The 16,762-nt window shown below is 36.9% G+C and overlaps 1 protein-coding gene across 1 annotated transcript; it reads left to right on the top strand.

Moving 5' to 3' along the window:
- The first annotated feature begins 1,260 nt into the window (after positions 1-1,260).
- LOC114360617 (uncharacterized) lies at positions 1,261-2,404 on the top strand. The gene is made up of 2 exons (XM_028315371.1): positions 1,261-1,444; positions 2,057-2,404. Exons 1-2 carry the CDS (start codon positions 1,394-1,396, stop codon positions 2,402-2,404), a joined length of 399 nt encoding a protein of 132 aa, XP_028171172.1. The 5' UTR covers positions 1,261-1,393.
- The last annotated feature ends 14,358 nt before the right edge of the window (positions 2,405-16,762 follow it).

Genomic DNA, 16,762 nt, shown 5'->3' with positions numbered 1-16,762 from the left:
AAATCTACATCCCAACTATCCCAATCCCAATCCCAACTAATATTATAANATCTAAACCGCGTAAGATAGAAGCTTGAAATTTGGCATGCAGGTACCTTAGTAAACTTAAAGCTTAGTTACTACAGGATATTGCAAAATTCCCACGGGAACGGGAGTTAGCGGGAAAAAAAATTGTATGAAAAAATCTGAACCGCGTAAGATAGATGAAGGTGATGGATAAAACGAGATCCACGCGTACGAAGTCGCGGGCGGCCGCTAGAGATGGGTTTCCACCCGGGTAAAAACCCACATGAGGGTAAAAACCCAATAAAAACCCGTTTCATTCCACCCGTGGGTGTTTACACCGGGTGAAAACAAATAATTTTATAATTATTTCAATTGGTATCTTTTCTTTATTTTTATTGAATTTTTCTCATTTAAGTTTATTGATTAATAAGTAATAAGTCAAATTTAACACTAATATGCATTTATATTGTGGCCAAATCGTAAAATTGATCACGTTATGATGATGTGACCAATTATTTTATAAAATGGTGTTATTTCAAGAATCGTTGAACCGATTTAAAAGAAATTTAGTAGGAACACAATAATTTGTGATCATGGCAAGGACATGGAGGGGGGGATGCCAAAGATGCCAAACTCTCTCTTTGATGACATTACGGTATAAAGTTACAAATAACAACACCAACTACAAAGTACTTCTGCTTAAAAACTTGAAATCGACCGCCCTTTCGCCACTGTAACGCATTGTAACGTTTTTCAAGACCTCCTCTCCCCCCAGATTGCATTACGTGATGAATGATGANTTTATCCCGGTTTTTGAAACAGGGACGCGCGCGATAAAGTTTTTCTGTGACAGACAAAATTCCACGCGGGCGAAGCCGCGGGCGGAAAGCTAGTAATATCTATAAAAGCTAAAGGTCGCTGACTCACTCATCACGAAATCTCAGAAACTACGTAAGTGCTAGGAGTCTCAATTGCATGGAGATAGGAGGTTCCTTTTAGAACGTAGCCTGTGCTCACAAAGACAGGATTTTGCAAAATTCAACCCCTAAGGGGGTAAAACGGGACCCACGCGTACGAAGTCGCGGACAGCCGTTAGTTGCTAATATAATCTTTTAAAAAACAACTAGGTGAACTATAATTTTGCTGGTATTTTGTCAATTCACGCAAAGAGCACCTGAACCGAATGCAATTTCGAATTCAAATTGCAAAATGCATTTGTTCACAAATAAATAATCAGTGTTACCAGAACTTCGCCGAATCGTTACCAATATTATGTTAGTTATTACAAAAACTGTGATAATATTACCCTACTGCAGATAAGAAGAAAATGTTCATGCTTATAAAAAGAGCCGGTATCTATGTCAGTGTCAGTCATATCTAATCCAAGATGGCGTATAAAGTACTTGCGTTGATCTGCCTTCAAGCTGTTTTGTTACAGGTAAGAAAAAAAAACAATATAAACAAAGAAAAGATAAATTAATCAGCTTTATATTTTAGTATATTTTATGATGAATTAAGAAGTATTTAAAAATATTAAAGAATAAAAAACAACGAAATTATGGCAAGAAGCATTTTATATTATAAGTCGATCCTTTAACTTCGAATTCCTTTTATTATTTTCTAATTATTTCGTTGCGGTCCCAACAACTTTCCCATGGGACAAACTCTGCCTTCACTGGTTGGGTTTCATTGACATTTTATCGGTACCACGTGATAATAACCACTGCAACTCCTGTGTAGCCAGGATCTACAGCTTGACCGCCAACAACCCAACCAGTGAAGGTCAAGTTAGTCCCGGGAGAAAGTACTGTCATTGGACCCGCAACGAAATTAATCAGAAGAACATAGGCGTTCGAAGTTAAGCTTCAACCACACCAACGCGTGCAGAACGCCATCGCCGGCGTGATCACGGCGCGATCGAAGGCCAATGACAGGTCGCGTGAACTGTCATAGGTCGCGCGACCTGTCATTGGCTTTTGATCGCGCCAGCGACCTCGATCTGCACGCTTTAAGGTTTTTTTGTTACTAATGATTTATCATTTTCTTCCAGCAAGCTTTAAGCTTCCCCACATCGAAAAGCTCAAACGTACCAGTAACCACCAGCGTGGTTCCCAGCACAGTCCTATCTGGTACCGCATCTCAGCTGGTAGCTCCTGGCTTCTCGCCCAACTGGCCTGCCAGTGCCCAAAACGTGCCATTGGTCACCGAGATTCTCCCAAGTCTGCAGCTAGGAGAGATGTCAGTGGACGGGGAAATGCCAGTGGGTGGTATGATCAAGATCTCTGGCACGTTCCCAGTTTTCGGCAATATCGCAGTAGATGGCTCTGTGCCCTCACATGGTACCGCTTATGTGGACACCGCTAATGTGTTCGCTAACGAGTGCGCTTGTTTTAATTAGGTTTTAGTTAATAAATGTTTTGTTGAATTTATGACTGGATTTCTTTTTACCTTTTAATGCATCCTTGCATGTCCTACTACAAAAACCCATTCCAACTAAACACGGGACTATTCCCACCTCTCGTTCCCACTGCTGCAACTCCTGTGTAGCCAGGATCTACAGCTTGACCGCCTACAACCCAACCAGTGAAGGTCAAGTGTGTCCCGGGGGAAAGTCTCAAAGAATATCTCAAGCAATGATAGCCCAATAATGTCGGTGTACTGGTCAGATAGAGATCCGAGGAACGCGGGTTCGAACTCCGCCGCCGCTGGACTGATGTGGTAAACTCGTAGCACAAGCAATAAAGCAGGGTTTCCTTAAGTGGAGGGCGCGCCCCCCAGGGGAGGCGCTAAGACCTTTAAAGGGAGATGAGGGCCATCTGTATAGTTAAGTATTAAAAACCTACGACCACTGAGATAATACATTCCAGACTGCTCGATACGACCAATTTATGCGAAAGTAACTCTGTCTGTCTGTCTGTATGTTCAATTAAGAATTAGTGATAAAATGATACCCAGGCTCAGGGAAAGGAAAGCGATTTAATAAAAGGATTAAACGAAAATACAGGATCACAGGGATATAGAAGAGATGACAAGTTGACATATTAAGGTAAAATATAAAAGTATAAACCATAAACTATCAAAAGAGGCCGTTCGTAACAGTCTGTCTGTCTGGCTTTCACGCCTAAACCACTGAACCGATTTTGATGAAATTTGGTATAGAGATAGTTTGAGTCCCGGGAAAGGATAAAATTCCACACAGGCGAAGCCGCGGGCGGAAAGCTAGTAAATAATACGTGGAGCTGTACCCGAGTGGAGGGGGGCACGGATTTTTTTAATGGTCGAAAGGGGGCGCGTTTTAAATAGGTTAGGGAACGCCTAGCCTGCACGTTAACGGAAAAATAATAAATACATTTTTCAATGACCTACATCGTTCCGTTGGAACTTTTTGGCTACGGAACTCTATTTTATACCAGAAAAAAAATCAAATTAAAAAAGGTGTTACCTAAGAGAGGCTGACACTGTGGTGACTGAGTTTCTTGCGCTGCTTCCTCTCAGCACTGGCCCATTTAATATTATTGCCCCGAAGCAGTGGTAGGCTTAAAAGTATTATATTAATGTACTTGAATGTGCAAAGGGCTTATAAAAGGCCTATATGCAGAAAATTAACAACTTTTATAGCACATACTTACTTAGTAGTAGTATTATCATACGAGTAAGTGATTCTCTGAAAAATAACTCCTGAAAACGATAATTTTTGACGTTAAACGTTGGTATTTCCATTCCAAGTCTATGAAGATTTATTTTCTACTAGCTTTAGCCCGCGGCTTCACCCGCGTGAAATTTAGTTTGTCACAGATCGTCATAAATTGTAGTTTATTTATGTTATTCTGGGTTATAAACAATAATACTGTAAAGTTTCATCAAAATCCGTTCAATAGTTTTGCGTGAAAGAGTAACAAACATCCAGACATCCATACAAACTTTCGCATTTATAATACACTAGCGGCCGCCCGCGACTTCGTACGCGTGGATCCCGTTTTACCCCCTTTTCCCGAATTTTCTTTGCTATAAACCTCACGGAGCCCGAGACCTTTCCAACGAATGCAAAACCGGAAACGGAGGAAAACCCGACATTTATATAGTAGATATTAGTAGGATAGTCTAAGAACTAGTTATGTGAAACTTCATACTTGTAATTTTCTTGTCCGTGAATTTTCCCACAACAAAATTAAATGCTTGTGTTGCTGTTCTGGACTGATACTAATCCATCAAAACCGAAGTCATTAAATTAAGCCAGTCTTGAGTTTAAAATAAAAGGTACTAATCTGAATTTGTTTTATTTATTTTAACACAATTTAGCTAGGAGTCGGAGTGGTCGCCATGGCCGAAATCAGACGGATGAATAAGAATAAGAATATTTTTATTGATGTAAGTATACTGTAACATTTTATATTAAAACCCTGGCTCCTAAACTAGTGTAAACTGTATCTGTAACTGAATGAATCATCGACCATTTTTCAAGCCTTTTAAGCTCTATAAACTCCTTCCAAAAATGTAGGGTAGGTATATTCTAAGCCGTGTGGCTAGCAGAGAATGTTGGCCAAATCCTCCATTTGCCTCTGGTAAATTAAAGAGGGTCGTGTTCCTGCAGTGGAGACTAGATGACCTGGTGATGATGATTTAGATAGAGACTAAAATTAAATGATCTAATGATGATGATTTAGATAGAAAGGAGACTTAAGTAACAGCGCACAAGAACGTGCCTTATCTTATTAAAATAAAATTACAAGCATTATCACTGATTGTTTCTTTATTTTAGTTTATTACAAAACTATGGCGTAAATACATTACAATACAATTTAAATAATAAATATTATTTTATAATTTAATTGAGTAATTTTGTTTGTTAAGTGAACAATATACTTACATACAATTTTGTCGGATTGAAATATTATGTTAGATAAAATACTAATAACAAAATTAAAATTAAAAAATAAGTAAATATTAACACCAAAAACCAAATAGATAAATAACGCAAAGAGTAAATAATGTATAATACATTTACATAAATAAATAAGTATTATAAACAACATACTGTATACATTTTTGGAAATATCATTTTTTTTTTAATTTTAAGTTTTAATTTGAAATAAAATTTTGATTGAAATAAAAGTAAAACAACAAAAAGTAATTTAAGAAACCAAAGAAATAAAATAAAACAATTGCTAAAGGCACAGTTTTGTAAAAACCGAAGAAACTATTAATTCACTGAATTCACAGGTACAGGGGGTAGTTGTACCCGCAACCACATCCTCCCAAGACTGTAGGGGACGGCACGGGTACGCTGACCACATTGGGGTACCCTAGAGGAAGGGACTCGGCCAAAAGGCTGCTGACGGTCAACAAGGAAAGAGTGTCAGCAAGGTTGTTAGCGACAGAGTTGGGCTGCACCAGCAGTTGTGGGGAGCTCAGGACTTGAGGGGCCAGGACTTGTGGGGCAAGAAGTTGAGGGGCAGCTACGATTTGAGGAGAGGTTATGACTGGGGAAGGAAGGTACGATCCGCAGCCGCAGGGTCCGGGGACCACAGGGGATGGAAGAATTGGCGCCGGGCGCAGAACTTGGGCGTAGGTCTGGAAAGAAATCGTAGATTAGTGACAGTAAAAACATTAGAACTAAAATAACTTAACGATCTAATTTGTAAATTAATGGTGATTCTTCTTGTCGTGTCGACAACAAACCTACACAGCGTCAGCCCAAAACTCCTAACTAAATGAATTAACTAAATTGATGGATGCTTCACTTGCTTTATCATTCGTAAAGCTCACATCCAAGATTCTAATCTAGTGTCATTGTTCCAAAATTGAATTCCAAATGCAAATCCAAATAATGCAAATATTTTACTATTACAGGGAGGGGGTAATTGTACCCTATACCCTGAATCGACCCCTGTACCTTCCATTGCGAGAACAACTACCTAATCTGTATATATATAAGTTTGCCTTAGTTTAAAAAAAAATCTGTTTTTTGTAAATAAAGACGTAACATCTGTATAACACTATAATAATAAAGCATCTATTTACTTTCTTTCACAATCCAATGTTCAGTAAAACAAATTGCTATGCACTATGTGGACAGGGTACGATTTAAGAGAGAACTGGAGTGGCGAGAAACCTGTACTACAGTTGAAGTACCTATTCATTAATAAACAAAATATAGCTATGAATAATAAAATAAAATAATTACCTGGAAGATAGCCACTTGGGCGAGGACAACAATAAGTGCGAAGGATTTCATTTTTTTGGATTTTTTTTTTGTTTTCTTTCCAAGAAACTAGAATTGAATGATGGTTCTAACACTGTTGTATCTATTTATACACATTTGTGACACAACCTCGTATTTCCTCTGTAATAGTAAACCTTAATACAGATAGTATAAAGCCTGCAAATACCAATGGATGATAATGAAAACGTGCGTAAACGAACTCTACGCACAGCTATGTAATGTTTTGTATTATTTCGTTATACACAAATTGATTATTTATGCGTGAGATATGAACTGATAGGCTTAGTAGCTGTGATATGCATACTGTTTAATTTGTTCATGGTTTTACTTAATTTTATATGCTTAAAGTTCAAGTTCTCACAAACCCCATTACAAATTTCACAACAACATCATAACTTCTTGCCCCGTACAACCAAACTGTGGAATTTACTGTCGTCTGCGGTGTTTCCGGACGGATACGACCTGCAAGCTTTCAAGAGGAGAGCGTATCTTCACCTTAAAGGCCGGCAACGCACCTGTAGCGCCCCTGAGACAGCGGGTGTCTATGGGCGAGGGTAATCACTTACCATCAGGTGATCCGTCTGCTCGTTTGCCTCCTGTCACATAAAAAAAACTATCATCATCATTTTTACCAGCACTTGGAGGATTTGACCTACACCCCACACGCTGGCCATAAAGTCGTATTTCATTACATCCAGGTTGTTAGGAACTGGAACGCTACCAACCGGTCAGTATGGAAGTCATTGGGGGAGGCCTATGTTCAGCAGTGGACGTCCAACGGCTTAAAATATTATGACATCCAGAACGATAAGGGGGTAAAAGTGGTTCCAGAACAGTAGAAAACTGTACTAGAACCACTTTTACCCCCTTACTAATAAAAAATATACGCACGTGTTGAACAGTAATATAAAGTGTTATTTTCATACTAATCATCACAAATAGTAAGTGTTCGACACACGTGTAAGTTTTATTAGTTCGTTCGTTTCAGACAAAATGGCGTCGACTGATCGTTGATCTACCTAGTGGGAGGCCTGCCCACACTTTTTTTTTATCCACAACGAGGAAGCTCTTGTCCTGTATCTCACCTGATGGTAAGTGACGATCAGGCCGAAGGTGGAAGCGAGCTGCACCCGGAATCCTCAACCACGGAGGAACTGGCTATCTTACCTCTAACTGCCGGAACACAACAATGCTGTTAACATTGTTGTTATGGCGACAGACTTAGGTAAGATAGTGGTAGCTAGCCAGGCGGACTTAGAACAAGCCCTACCAACCAAACCGAACAGAAAAATCTGCCCCCACTAGGAATCGAACCCGGGACCACTGCGTCTGAAGCAGGTGGTCTAACCAATAAACCGCAAGGCGGTTACGTCTTCCTGCTCTTATACTTTATTTAGTTCCCTGACTTCTGAAGTTATTAGAAATAGAATTATACAGAAGTAGGTAATTGCTACCCTATTTTTAGTAGGTAATCTAAATGATAACAACAATTGCATACATCTTATGTCATCAAAGCGTAATATAACCTTATTTGAAATCGTTACATAACAGATAATATATTTCATACATAAACAAGCGATAGCAATCGATAAAGTTAATGGCATATCGATGGTAAAAAAGATTCGTCGTGTCTCCGTTATACGTCGAAACATGCCAAAAGCAGTTTTGTTTTTTATATTCTGCGTTTTGTTGTGTGTAAGTGGTCTTCTTTTTTATTTCATAAAAGGCTGACGCCCGTATTCAAGTTTACGTATTAAGTGAAGCAGCAAATCAAACGCGCAACGTTGAATAGAGCTCTGTGATTGGTTCATGTGTCACCCTGTGCGTCCACACGCACTGTGAGACCTCGTAGTAATGTTTGTGAATACGGATTAGAGCAGTCGCCCGGCAAGCGGAAGGTCGTGGGTTCGAGTCCCGCCTTGGGCAGTTAGTTTTTTTCAAGTTGTTTATTTAAAATTTGAGAAGCGACTCTATTCGCTAAGAAAATTACCCCTACCTTTTTCATTGCAGGAAGTATCGCCCAAGGTCCCAGTGCGCAAAGAAGATTTACTGAACAAAAAAGCTGCTCTGGCCAAGCAATTCAACCCAACTGTACCAAAATGGGAGGATATAGCCTCAAAACTACACACGAAAGACAAACCAAACCAAAACAAATCGAAAACACTGATGAACATGCTCAAAGTTGTTTCTGCAAAAGAAATAGATATCCCAGCAGCTGACGATGTCAAAAACTCCACAATCGACAATGCTACTCTTAATACCAATAATACTAATAATCAAAATGTTATTAATAACAGTGTAAAGTCCAAACCAGTTTATAATAACCCTTTCATCGCATTCAAACCTCAAAAACATAACAACAATGCAACCGTAGCTAAGACAACCAAAAAGTACGCGGCAAATGAAACAATCGGAGGAAAATTAGCGTATTTCTTAATGAAACACGCTATAAACACTACGAAAGAAACGCCAAATACTCCAGAACTTATAGCCCCTACTATGATCCCAATATTCAAGCCAATGCCCAGTAGCACAAGGAATACAATACCACAACCGCTAGCGAATGAACTGATAAGAAAAGACAACTACGCACCGAAAGAATTGAATCAGCAGCTGTTGGAAAACTTGGACGATGTTGAATTGAACATAAATATATTCAATCCGATGCAAAATAAGGCTGTATTGAATCCACTGCAAGCGACAGAAGATAAACTGAAAGAAAATATTCCAAAAGACCCGCATCTGAAAGTATTTCATCCACAAAACGCTATGAATCAATTTAGCCCACAAAATTCACTTGCAGGTAATGAAAAAGAACACAATTTTATTCCAGCCATCCACAATCCACTGCAAGATGGACAAATGACGCATATTCTAAATGAAAATAAGGCCCCAGAGAGCATACATCTGATCCATCCAAATGATATAATGCTCAATTATGTAGACGCACGCACTAATAATCACCCAGGTGATACAAATCCACACAATAAATTGACAAATATTGATAATCCTATCCATAACATTGCTGACAATAATCAAGCAGCTCACAAAACAGAATTAGCTCAAGGAAATACAGAAAATAATGGAGTTAACCAAGTAAACTTCGAAAATATCCATCCGGGTATGCTTCATCCAGCTCAATTAATTGGAAAACATTATGAATTGAGCATATCGCCTCCACTGCAAAGGAATCCCACACAAGCACGCAATATTGAATTGAATCCAGAGTTTGTTTTGGAAAAATTAAATCCAGACTTTTTAAACGTTCAATACTCTCCAAATCAACATGAAGTTTTGGCCCAGCAAAATAGCTTTGTTAACCAAAATCCCAAAGATTTTCCCAACCCTAGTATGTTTGTAGCCAACCACAATAACCACGTCATCAGAAACGATATTGGAATCAACCAGGACATTTCAAATGGTTTTCCAGTTCATAATAACGGTGTTAATAATCATCCACAGCAGTTCGTCAATGATGATTTTGCAGCCAAACAAAATATCATCACACAAGCTCAATATGCTGTACATCCAAGCCAGATTAACTCTGGAGTCATACCAAGCTCTGAACAAAACCAAGGAGACGGAAATACCAACCTTAGCCCGAAGAATACAGGTTTCAGTTTACCATGCCTAAAAGCATCTGATGTTCTTGAAGACTTAACTTCCACGGCACCCTGCTGTCAAAATCAAAAGGGCAATGCAAAATTGAACTCTGTCACCGAAAACCCAATGTCCAATTTACAATGCGAGAAACCAATCTTGGATGTTAAAGATGAAGATGAATCGGTAGCCATAGTGTTCAAGCCCAAAAATATTTCGTTGCTCAAATTTTACGGTGATTTGCTGAAGAAAATCACTCTTACTGTATTAGTTCCGTATCACATTACTAAACTTACCCCTGAGAACGTAACAAATAACTGAGAAAGATACCTACAAGTCACATTGTCTCAAGCATAAAGTTAAATATTAGGTGATATACTTCCTACCTTTCCGAAGGAATATTAACTTTATGGTCTTAAGTGAGTGTCGTATAGGTATTTTGATAAAAAAGAAAAAGAGAAATGTTAGAATTAGAACCTTATTTATTAATAAATAATTTATGTTTTTTATGAAATTATCTATTTTGTTTTAATTAAGTACATCTTACACTTTGAGAATACACTAACGCCCGTATTCACAAACGGTGCTTTCTTAAGTGAAGCAGCAAATCGATCGCACAGCGTTGAATATAATATAGAGCTCTGTGATTGGTTCGTGTGTCACTCTGTGCGTCCACGCGCACTGTGAGACCTCAAAATAATGTTTGTGAATACGGGCGTAACTTATAAGTATCCATAAAATATCAGATAAGTAATTTGTAAAAGGACTTCAATTTCCATGACAGTGAAATCACAAATAATGTAAATCAAATCAAGTATAGCCATGGCCATAGAAATTCCATAAAAAAGCACTCTCAGCTTTCCAGAATTTGAAATACCATTTGCGGGAAACTTCCTTTCCTCATTCTTGAGATTTCCGGATTTTCTAAAAATAGATAGGTTCCTAGTTATTCAATTTGGGAAGAGCTTTCCGACAAAATATTATGCTACGTATTTTTATACGGGCCTAAAGGAATTGGTAAAAAAGGTATTAGTATAGTTCAATCAATCAATCAATCATTTCAGCCATAGGACGTCCACTGCTGAACATAGGCCTCCCCCAATGCTTTCCATGTTGATCGATTGGTAGCGGCCTGCGTACCGGAAAACGCAGCGTGGGACGTCCACCTACAAGGTGGACCGACGACATCATAAAGGTAGCAGGGAAGCGCTGGACGCAGGCCGCTACCAATCGATTAGTATAGTTAAAGTTATTAAATTAGCTATTTTAAAGCTCATTGGAAATCATTGAAGAGGCCTATGTTCAGCAGTGGACGTCCTGTTGCTGAAAACAATGTTGATGATGAATAGCAAAAACAATGGAGTCTAAAAATACATTTATAAGGATTCCATGCCCTTCTTTCGTCCGTAGCGACGGAAAACAATCGAATGACGATGCGGGGTAAACAATGTGACGTCACCAAGATGGCTGCCGCGCACGCGCGATCGAAGTCAAATGTTGTGCCACACGGGGTGAAAATTTAAAGCTCTTAAAGGGATGAAACTTTTCATTTTCAAAGTAATTTAGGTAGGTTTTTTATTAGATCCATATTTAAAACAATTGCTATTTATTTATTTATACTTTAATTCCGTAAGGCGAACTTAAAAATTTTTTGTATGTTAAGAACTGAAAATGGGACCTAGAAATGCCCTGAAAAAAACGTCATAGTACCAAAATTGAGCTAAGCCACATATTTTGACTAAAAGTTTGGGTCATATGACTCATGTAAAGTTAGAAGCTTGGCTCTACATGAGATCTGCTGTTATTTTTTGTAGTGGTCATGTTATTATGGTCTCTTTTTGACAACAGGTATAACATCTATACAGGGTGACTGGAACTGAACCCGCCATAGCTAATACGCGTACCTATAGAGGAGGTCATTTGCTGATTATTGAACCGTACTTTCAATGACTAAAGTTTTATAGTTTAGGAGATATGTCAATTTTTATACTTTTTTCAGATTTTTCCGAAATTTGACCTAAAAACTGCTTAAATTTTTTTTCTCGCATGATTTTAGCCGATTTTTTAATTTGATACTAATATCGAATATGTCTTTATTCAAATAAAATAAATTTCTGATCCAGGTAATGATTGAATAACTAGTTACAAGCTGTCAAAGTCTAACACAAGACAAACCACGATAAAAAATTCTACTTCGATTTCGATTGAAACAAAAATTAATGGTGATAATAAATTGCCAATAATCTTAAAAATATCTCTAGCTTCTCTTCTTTCCAATGATGTATCACATGTTGTATTTAGATATTGAAATTTGTCAAAAATTCAAAGTTTATGGACGAAAATGGAGAAATGACGATTCGAACTCGAAAGTTTTTCGTGCTAGCCGTACTGGGTCCGCTAGAACTCTAGAATCACTATCGGACTACAATAACAGTGGTCGAGGGTGTGTCGAGGGTTCGATCTCCTCCTAAATTTAATAAAAAATACGTACTTACATCAGTTTTAACCTGCCCAGAGAAAATGTGCATACTTTACTTAATTCTACGGTTCTAATATTAAAAAAGTAAAAAAAAACCCTCCAAAAAAACCACCCCGTGTGATCCCTCGGCCACCCTAAACGGAGGGGTGAGGCGGTATGGTGACTTACCTACACTCGTACCGAACGAACCGCTGCGTATAGTCAAGATTCTACCTCCAGTCCTGAATGTCGTATCCCAAGCTAGAAAATTCTGTAAAACTAACTAGTGGCTCCCCAATTGATGTGCAAAGAAGTGAAAAAACTAAAAACCATCTAAGTGTTTTTTGTTGAAGTGCGAACCAAAGTGGAGTGATGACGTTATATGCCCTACCGGCATCAAATTACATGATAGAAGCGAGGTTTAAAAGAATTGAGTCGAGTGTGATGCCTTCTTTAATATTTCGCAATCGGTAAGTCAATCGATATTATTTACGCAACAACAAAAGCTGGATCAATACTCACTTGCGACTAACTTCACACTGTTTTGGTATAGATGTTTATGTTCAAGTACTAAAACAGTAAATAGCACTTACAAGGTTTTACGACTTGGTTTCGGGTAGTAAAGACCGTATTTTTAATGTTCTAAGCAGTATTTTCAAGCAGTTTGATTGAGAAAAGTTTAGAGCAACCTAAACTGTTCTTTATTGCTACTAAATGAGACACAAATTCGAATACATAGGATTACGAATACTGCAGGGTCTCATTAATTACATAATTAGCATCTAGGTATTTACTGTAGACAATTATGTTGATAAACAATGTTAAACTAAAATAAATACAGAAGTACATTCAAGCCTACCAACCTGTAGGCAGTTTTCGGGAACAAAAAAAATTTATTTCAATGCAATGATTAAGTAGGGAAGAGGTTAAAAGGGGAAATAGAAGGTTCAAAAAAAAAGTTCAAAAAGTTTACTATCGTCATGCCTTTTTAGTGCACTCTCTTGTAAAGAAGTTGAACTAAACAGTATAAAAAAGCAAGGTATATCTTAGTTAATCTATTCACTACTAGATGGCGCTGTAAATAATACAAAAATATTTTTTCTGAAGTTTTCATAAATTTCTTATAGCACAAGTGTTAATTAAGAACCATTTAAATTATTTTAAAGCGTAGTACAATTTTGTATTACAATAAAGTTAGTAGCTCTATGTAGTTACAACTTTGTATAGAACAAAACGTTTACAAACGTCATGCTGCGTCATAGTCGGTTGCTATGCGGCTAACTTCAAGAGTACGTTCACCACGTGTATTTTGTATGCGATCTGCACCCCGATTACGGTAACTTTTAACGTCTACAATCCAGACGCGTTTCTGATTCTGCAATACGATTGGTCAAAACAGCTGACGTACGCTGTTGAACGACCAATCGTATCGCAGAATCGAGAAGCGTGTCTGGATTGTTGACGTTATAAGTTACCGTAATCGGGGCTCAGCTGACCTACTTGCTGTAGTCGTTTTCTTTTGTGTAATAGTGATGCGATTAAATAAAAAAAAACATCGATTTGTGTTGGTTCTAAGCGATATCCGATAAAAAATGTATAAGCTACGTAATAACAATTCGTTGTGTAATTAATAGTATTACTGTACGTACAATATTGTAGTATGATTTGGTTAGTTACAACCAGAATATTATTTTAAAGTTATCTATCGTGATTTTATTAACTCATCACGCTTGTCAGACAAAAAATAAGATTAATTCAAGTTCAAAATTAAATCAAAACTATTATTTTTATCTTTTAAAATGATTGATTGTTACATTTTCGTTTAACTGCTTCCGATAAAATGCTTTACAGGGTGAAAATGATTGTCAAAAATAAACAAAACTGTAAATTTATACGTTATTATGATAATAATTGTTAATGTTTTAGAGGAAATACTTCATTAGTAACAGATACTACCACAGATATAATACTAACTCATACTAACAAGGATTTTCAAATCTTCTATGACTTATAATAAATCTGTAGAGAGGTCAATTTTGTACATGAAATATATTTTCAAAATAACTATCAGGGGGTAATTAGTGATCGATACTGATGCCAAAAATGCAATCAGTAAAATTTTTGTTCACTGTCTGTCTGTATGTTCCTTATAGAAACAAAAACTACTCGACGGATTTTAACGAAACTTGGTACAATTATTCTTCATACTCCTGGGCAGGTTATAGGATACTTAGGAATTCCCACGGGAACGGGAATTACCGGGAAAATCCTTTTGTATGAAAAATCTAAACCGCTTAAGTTAGACGCTTGAAATTTGGCATGCAGGTACCTTAGTAAACCTTTAACATGATATTGCAAAATTTCCACGGGAACGGGAGTTAGCGGGAAAAAAATTGTATGAAAAATCTAAACCGCTTAAGTTAGACGCTTGAAATTTGGCATGCAGGTACCTTAGTAAACTTAAAGCTTAGTTACAACAGGATATTGCTAAATTCCCACGGGAACGGGAGTTATCGGGAAAAAACATTTGTATGAAAAAATCTAAACCGCGTAAGATAGAAGCTTGAAATTTGGCATGCAGGTACCTTAGTAAACTTAAAGCTTAGTTACTACAGGATATTGCAAAATTCCCACGGGAACGGGAGTTAGCGGGAAAAAAAATTGTATGAAAAAATCTGAACCGCGTAAGATAGATGAAGGATCCACCATTATTACACATTAATAGTCGCCCACACACGAATTTGAGGAAATAAAACAAAACCGCTAACATGACGCTTCAGATTCCCGCCAAGAAGTCCTGACCAAAGGTTTTGCTTTGCTAATGAGCGAAGTATCCTATTGTTGATCTCTTTATATTTGATTTTTAATTAAACTATTCAATTGGTCTCACAATATTATGTTCAGAACATGTAACTTCATCTTGTCAAACTAGAATATAAAAGAAATAAAATGATTTTTATTATAATTTGCAGCATTTTTATTTACTTACAAACAGTCGACCCGAAAAACCCGAAAAAACCGGTTTAGTTCGGTTTTTAAAAATAAAAACCGAAAAAACCGGTTTTTCCACACCGCTCGGTTTTTGCATGCCCTAATTACGTAACACTAGAACGCCCCCTTAGCAACAAATACCAATTCTCACTTTACAAAAACGCTATTTTTGTTTTCACCCGCCAGAATGGGTGATAATGGGTAAAAACCGGGTTTTTACCCAAATCACCCAGTTTAAACCCAATCGGGTGAAATGGGTTTTTAGTAAATTAAAAACTTTTTACCCACTACCCATCTCTAGCGGCCGCTAGTATTTTAATAAGTCTGTTGTTATTCTTCTTGTTGTTATAATCGAATTCAGCTTCACATTAGCAACTACAAAACTGTTCATATCGATTTAAACAGTATCGAATATTTCTGTCCTTGGCAGCACTACCAGTTGGTTGACTAATCATTGTACAAGTACATTTTGCACTTTGTGGATTTCTTGCTGCGCATTTCGCTACAAAACCCTACGGTCGTGACCGTGTATTTCCCTCAAAGTTATTACAAGGCTTAACTACGTTTTATCAAGATGACGAAGTTAATACAACAGTTAAATTTTAGTAGTAGTATTAGTAGCTACTACGACGGATCTGCTATTGAAATTGAACCGAATGCTGCTAAGAAAAAGTACTTGTGAGTATCTTAAACATATTTTGGCTATTGTACGTGTAACGTGTTGATAAAAACATTAATTCTCGATTGTAATTCGTTCAGGTGGCAACTAACAGGTGCCTTTGTTTCCAATTATTTTTTTTACGTCACCATTACCATCGATTTTCGATTGTCACTTGTCTACCTACTTTACAACATGACATTTATAATAGTTCTCACCGTTTATTTGTTTTTCCAATTAGACTCTTAAATGAGTGACTAACGTTGTTAATTTTGTTTTGGAATTAACTTTAAAGTTATTTTTTAACCTAAAAATAATTTTAGAACGCCATGTTTTTATTGGCATTGAGAGTTTAGTTGCCTACTTACAGGTCTCTTTCTTTCAAGCTGAAAGTGACCTTATATTGTGTACCATATGGCTTAAATTGCAGTAAGGATTACAGTGTTTACAGCTAGGGTACCATGAAATATTTTTCAGTGTACTGTCACTAAAAAAATATACAATTTATTGCAACATGATTATTAAGATTTTCCTTGAAGCTTTTTTATTGGACTTAATAATATGAGAACCATTTGAATGTTATTTTTGATAAAAATTAAATTACCAAATTACTACTTAACTTTATGGCAAAGAAAAATTTTGAACCAATTATATTAACTACGAATTAGTTAAATTCTTTAAAAAATAATCTATTGAAACATCTTAATTTGTTTATTGATTGACTGATCTGTTGATAAACTTTCAACATGGCAATATGATATGAAAATCAATTCATTATTGTTTTGATAATATCTTTAAAAACTTTTGATAACTGAATATTTTAAAT

This window comes from Ostrinia furnacalis, unplaced genomic scaffold, assembly GCF_004193835.3.
Source record: "Ostrinia furnacalis isolate ACB-3 unplaced genomic scaffold, ASM419383v2 OfSCF5107, whole genome shotgun sequence".
NCBI lineage: Eukaryota > Metazoa > Arthropoda > Insecta > Lepidoptera > Crambidae > Ostrinia > Ostrinia furnacalis.
This window is presented reverse-complemented; position numbering and strand designations above follow the sequence as displayed.

Excerpts from the sequence above, each read along its gene's own strand:
- LOC114360617 (XM_028315371.1), top strand. The coding sequence starts at position 1,394 with ATGGCGTATAAAGTACTTGCGTTGATCTGCCTTCAAGCTGTTTTGTTA. Across the intron at positions 1,445-2,056 it reads TTCAAGCTGTTTTGTTACAG|CAAGCTTTAAGCTTCCCCAC; the intron begins GTAAGAAAAAAA and ends ATTTTCTTCCAG.